The 6,779-nt window shown below is 22.2% G+C and overlaps 1 protein-coding gene and 1 non-coding gene across 3 annotated transcripts; both read right to left on the bottom strand.

Moving 5' to 3' along the window:
• Window positions 1-3,341: 3,341 nt before the first annotated feature.
• Trnag-gcc (transfer RNA glycine (anticodon GCC)) lies at window positions 3,342-3,412 on the bottom strand. The gene has a single exon. It is a non-coding gene; the product is annotated as a tRNA-Gly (tRNA).
• Window positions 3,413-4,145: 733 nt separating this feature from the next.
• LOC129615413 (procyclic form-specific polypeptide B-alpha-like) lies at window positions 4,146-5,095 on the bottom strand. Of its 2 annotated transcripts, XM_055530614.1 has the most exons (3): window positions 5,078-5,095; window positions 4,922-4,983; window positions 4,146-4,830 (listed from the first exon to the last, which is right to left on the bottom strand). In XM_055530614.1, the coding sequence occupies exons 2-3, from the start codon at window positions 4,931-4,933 to the stop codon at window positions 4,480-4,482; spliced, it is 363 nt and encodes a 120-aa protein (XP_055386589.1). In that variant the 5' UTR covers window positions 4,934-4,983; window positions 5,078-5,095; the 3' UTR covers window positions 4,146-4,479. The 2 variants fall into 2 exon arrangements, with proteins under 2 accessions (XP_055386589.1, XP_055386588.1); XM_055530613.1 differs by having other exon boundaries at window positions 4,147-4,830; window positions 4,922-5,092.
• Window positions 5,096-6,779: the final 1,684 nt, after the last annotated feature.

Below are 6,779 nucleotides of genomic sequence, written 5' to 3' on the forward strand. Positions count from 1 at the left end.
AAATTATAATTAAATATTGTTGCAGTTATACAATCAATATTTGATTTATTCAAATCCATATCGTTTCTTATTTTAATTAAAATATAGGATTATTAGAATTATTGGAGTATTTTTGTATTTAAATAGTAGATGTATGAATATTTAGTTTAATTAATAAATGCACAATATTTTTATTTTAATTTGATTGCTTTTCATTTTGTTTGTTTTTTCAATTTGATTGCCATTCTTAAAGTAATATTTATTCTTTTATTTTTACATTAATTTTGTAATGGTATTTTATTATTTACAAAATTTTCATTTATGGTGATAATATATTTTTAAAATTAACAAATTTATAGAGTATTTATTATAAAAATTTATATTCTATAGAATATGTACTCGGAATAGTATTAGTTCTAATTTTAAAATGAATTTTTAATTTCTATATCAGAAATTTACTTTTATCAATTAATCACATCACAATATCTTCTTACTTATCATTTACAAACGAAAAATTAAATCATCATAATTTTAAGCACCCTATTTTATAATGTCTTGTTGATATTGTGTTGCTAAAAACAAAAACCGTTTTCTTAAAATTTTATGATTGCAATAATATTGTGACTAATTAAATAAAATTTATGGTTATTTTTTGTTATAGTAAACCAAATATGGGAATACTTGTTCTGTTTATTTTATATTGTGGGTGTTAGAAATTTTTCAGCACAATACAATATGATTTTTGTGAAAAAAATATTAATAGAATTATTATTATAGAAATATTATTACTGCAAAACACAATTTTTAAGAGAAAATAAATTTCTGAATTTATTTATGACAAACAAAACTTTCAAAAGAAAAACAAATGCCTATAATAAATTATTTTTGAGATTTACGAGTTTCTCTAATTCACTTACACAATTTGTAAATTACACTTTATGTTTCTTCATTTAAGAATTTTTTTTTTCATTTTTCACTTTTTTCTTTACATCCTCAATTTCTCTCACTCTCTATATTTGCTTTAGTTGTCTTTTTTTTGCTTTGTTTTCTTGTTATTATTATTGCTTACTGTCATATTGCTTTTAAGAAATATTAACTGTTCAAACAAATTTTATCTATTATTAAACACTTTTAAACAAAATCTATTAATATAAACTCAAAACTATGGAAAACTAGAAAATAGAATTTTAACGCGTATTTCCCTAAATATTTAATTTTTTTTTTTCCAAAATAATTAAATACAGATAATTTTTTAAGAATTTTTCTTTAAATATTTTTGCTGTAATAATAATGGGTGCGTTTACACTTAAGCAATTACTATTATTAAAATGGAGCAGGAAAATAACAAAATAAATAAGAGAAAAAGAGAGAATGTATCGGGAGATAAAAAAAAATAAAATAAAATAGAATATTTTTCTTAGAAAAGCTTCACTCTTTTGACAGTTCTAAAGCTATCTTTTATTAATTTAATTGTTTTTTATTTGTTTTTATATATATACATACATACATACTTTTTGTACTTTATATTCTCCTCTCTCCGTAATTGTAGATAATACCGTAATACACAAAGTATTGCTCTGTTGTGATTGTTATAACTACAATGATATGAAATTGTTTTAAACATTTGTAGGTAAATTAGATAGGGTACTTTTGTTAGTACGATGATTTTGTGTATGTGTATAATTTTACCATACATGAGTACAAGTACGTAAATGTTATACACCTACACTAAAAGTATTTTATATCATTTGACATAATAACATTAAATTGGATTGGACAATTAGAGAGAGTGAGAGAATTTTGAAAAGCCGATTATACTATCTACCTTTGCAATATGACCATTAAAAGAGGTTTTCAAATTTTTTTTCAATTTCAAAATGTTAAAATTTAATATTTACCTTATTGTTAATGAGCTGAGAATTTTAATGAGATTAGATTTTAATAAGTACAAAAGTTAAAAGTTTATTTAAATAAAATAAATAAAATTAAATGAAATTCTTTACTTATAGTAATTATACTTATTCTATATTGAATATACAAGTTCAGAATAGAAAACTAACACATACATGATTTTCGCTATATCATACATTAATATATCATATTAAATAACATAATAAACTATGCATACATATATAGGTATATGGGTTCGAATTTCATGCTGCTTTTCTTGGCACAGCCATATGATATCTGTTGCAAAAATGAAAATGAAGAAATAAACTGAAATAAGAAACCTGTGCACTTCTGTTTTCCTTTTTCATGTGAATTATTAACGTACCTATACATAAATTCAACGTTTCTGTTTGTATATCAAAATAAAATTTGTGTACCTATTCTTCATCAATATGTGTTTGCAATTAGAGAACGTAGTATAAATGTAGTTGTACATTTGAGTAGTTTAATTTTTTTTATGAATGAAAAATATATATGTAGTTCTTTTGTTATCATGAGAAATTTTGTATACATATAGCATTTTTCAAAAGAAAATAATTCTTTTCTGAATTTTAAAAACATTATACACAATTTGTAAACAATAATAATTTGAGAGCAACCAAAGAAAATAAGCAGAGAAATAGCTATAGTGAAAAAGCTCAAAGATATTCTATTAGAGCTCATATGGTTGCTAATATTATGTGTCGATATGAATTTCGAAACATCTTTTAATCTTCCTCTTGTAAGTTTTACAAGACTTTTCCATGCTTTTTCGTATTTAACAAATTCGATAATTTCAATTTTTGAAATGTCTATGCAAAAGCTGATATCTTGGTCTCATATTCTTTTTTCATTGAGATGAGTAGGTACACCAAGCTTGCTATTTAGTGATAACAAATTTTGAAATATGTACAATACTTTCATATTTTCATATTTTATCATTAGTTTATATTTTTCATTATTTATTTTCATTAAAAAGTACAATATACATAATGTAATATATTTAATAAAATTATACATCTATGTATATTTTATTTGTGTATGAGATTGTACAATATAAAAACAAAAATTTTATATTCTCCACAAATTTCCACAAAAAGGTTGTTATACTTGGTTTCGTTAAGCATAGACATGAACCAATTAATTATAGCTATGAAGAAATATAACAAATACGTGTAATACGTGTAATATTTTGTATACATTTTTATACTCGCACAAAAATATAAGTCTTACTTAATATAACAAATTAAGATTCTTTAGAGTAGTACACGTAGGCAATAATAAATTACTAATACAATTATAATATAATTTATGTTTTAATTTTTAAAAATGATGTTTAACAATTTGAAATTATAGAAAAAACAAAAATTCATTTTGGTGGCTATTTAATAAAAAAAAAAAGAAGATTTGAAATTTCCAAAAAAAGTTGAAGTTGCATCGGCCGGGAATCGAACCCGGGCCGCCCGCGTGGCAGGCGAGCATTCTACCACTGAACCACCGATGCTTCGATTTATTGTAAACCATTTTCACATTTTCTTTATTGATTAATTTGATTCAGTAGAAAAATACCAACAGCTACTATACAAATTTAGAGTAGATATTATTTTATGATAAGTCACATAGGTACAAGAAAAATATTTTATAAAAAGGCATACTATACTTTATACATATGAATTTGTTATTATTTATATAACATAAATAAAATTCAAATAGATATAATAAAATATTTTGGGTGTAATTTGTATATAAAATAATAGTATTATTATCAGATTATATACATAGTTAAAGTAAAAATCGGTTAAGTAAAAATTTTACCCTTAATAAACATGTAGTTTATTATACACACATACATATTATATAATATATTTAATACATATCGTGTACAAAGAGACTCTGTACAAAGAGAGCAAAATTTATATGTAATTGAATTTATCGTTTTTCAGTACCAATCTAATAAGAATCATTATATTGGTGTAGTGTAAGGCGCATTATATTGGTGAAGTAGATTTTTCACAAAAAAGGAAAAATTTTTATTTCATGTAGGTATTTGTAACCTCTTGGATGAGCTTGTAACTTTAAATTGTTATAGGCCCCGAGGATGCTGTTTAATTTTACACAATAAACTACACAACCACAATATAACTAAATAAAACTAAAGATATCCAATTAAAAGCAATATTATAAATTAAAAAATATAATTAATTTATGTAGCGTTATGTATTAAAATATAAATTTTATATTAATTACATAATTTCTTTTCTTATTTTCGAATAACTTTATTTATATGTATATACCTATGTATATATTATGTACTTCTATAGATAACAGTTTTCAATGGTATGTTCTTATAAGTGATCGCTTTATTACATATAAACATATGTATCTAAAGTAATTTTTAAACTATACCAAAATAATAATTTAAATACTATACTCAACTAAAATAATTTTCATTACTAAACTAAAAAGTTTGTTTATATTCTAAAAAAAAAAAATTTTTTCTCTTATAAAAATATAATTGTATAGCTGTAGCTGTTATACTTTTTATCCATCCTACTATAATTTGCAATATTGTCAGAAATATCTGTAATAAGTTGGATATGAATATGAGTAAGCATAAACAGGATATAAAGGATATGTGGGATATGTTGCATATACTGTTGAATAAGTATAACCAAATGGATATGCAAATGCTGGTGATGCTACTGGAATTGGTTCCGGTTTTGGTAATGGTTTAGGTTCTGGTTGTGGTGATGCTACCGGAATTGGTTCCGGTTTTGGTAATGGTTTAGGTTCTGGTTGTGGTGATGCTACCGGAATTGGTTCCAGTTTTGGTAATGGTTTTGGTTCTGGTTGTGGTGATGGACTTGAAACTGGTGTTGAATCAACTAAAACAACCGAAGTAATAGCGAATAAAATTAAAATCTACAATGTATAGAGAAAAGAAAAATTTTTCTAATTTAATACTCCATTTTTTGTAATATAAGAAAATAAATTTTTAAATTAATTTTATTACTTTTTGAAACATTGCGTATTAAAAACTAAGCAATGAAATATAATTCGTTAAAAAATTATTTCCTAAAATATTTTTAAATAATTTAGTTTTTTTTTTTGTTTTATAAAATTATTAAAAAATAAAATCGTTTATTATCTTAAAACAAATTTGAATTACTTATTAAAATGATTTTTATTCGATGACTGATAAAATAATTATGAATTGTTAAACCTTTTATACTCTTGTTATTAGTATACCTATATAAATCAATGTTTATATATTTTTTATATATTTTATGCAATTGTTCTATACAGAAATCCAATAATATTCTATATGTATGAATAGAATTAAAATAATAATTAATAATATTCTATAAAAAATCATATTTTGATTATTATTTTATTAAAATATCTAATAATTGTTACAATATTAAATGTAGTTAATAGAAATGTAAATATATACGTATATAAAATAATAATTTTTTATTAAAAATGTATTGTTATTGTCTAAGTTCAAGATACAAAGTGTCCAATCAATTTGAAGACGTAATAAATGAGAAAATAATTTTAAAAATCATATTTCGTCTATGAAATTTTAATGGAGATTTAAAAAATATTTTTTTTTTAGAATAGGCAAATATGGATTTGTCATTTAATTCAAAAAACACAAAAACTTTAATTAAAAATCAAAAAAATCATCTTTTTCTCTTGTATCTTTTTATAACAATCTATATAAGGTAAGAACACTCATTGAGACAAGAAGAAGTATTAGCACTGTGTACAAGTAAGACAGCGTAAGTTAAAATATGTTAAATTTCAACAGATAAAAAAAAACAAAATCTATTTGCAGAATTTTGACTACTCACAACGTTTCGATCTAGAAACGAGAATGCAACTTTATCCTTATATTTAAATGAATGTATATAAAACTTTTTAAGGAGACACACGATATGATATATAGAATGGAATTAATTAGTGCATCAAATCCATCAAATGAATTGTTCAAATAAATGTCATTATAATTAACAAAAAAAATTATAATTCTTTCTAGTAAAACGTAAAGTTCCACTAGATTACTAAAATTTTAGTTAAAGAAAAGGGTTTGTTTTAGAAAGTTATAATTGATTTGATTGAATGAGAAGTTGACTATGTTCACCAAATTAATGCAATCAAACCTTAGAATAAACATTTTTTTTAGTGTAGAAAGAGGTTGTATTTCGGTTCAAATTGCGAATAATTTAATTCAAAAAAAATCTGTAATTAAAGTAAATCCTAGTGAATAAATCCGTGTACACTGTTTATAAATATGGTGCAACAAAATAGTATATGTTGAAATTAAGAATAATAAATGTATACAAATATAACCAAACGTAGATAATGAGGAAAAAATTACCGACAAACTTTAAAATATTATAATGTCGTCAATTCATAATATTTTTTTTTTTATAATTTCAAAAAGGTTATCAAAATTCATATATTATTTTAATTTTATTACTATACCTATGTGTTTTAAATATGTACATGTTATTAAGGTTAATTAATTGAAATCGTGTTTTGAAATCTGATTATGTACAACATTACTATTGAAAATGTTATATTTTATTCGATAGGAAGAATAAGAGAGAAAAATAAGTTTTAATAGAATACCTTTAATTGAAAAATACATTACATAATATGTATAGGTAAAAATGTGTATGTATATATATATAATAATATTTTGTATATAGAACAAAAGATACAATAAGTTATTAATAATAACTCTGTTTTCAGTTCAATATAATTACAAATATTCTTATTGTTACTGACATGTTAACATAATATTATATCGTATGTATATTGCACAATATATTATATGTATATACATGTCAGTAACATATACA

The sequence above is a fragment of the Condylostylus longicornis genome, unplaced genomic scaffold (genome assembly GCF_029603195.1).
Source record: "Condylostylus longicornis isolate FDR11 unplaced genomic scaffold, ASM2960319v2 ptg000135l, whole genome shotgun sequence".
NCBI lineage: Eukaryota > Metazoa > Arthropoda > Insecta > Diptera > Dolichopodidae > Condylostylus > Condylostylus longicornis.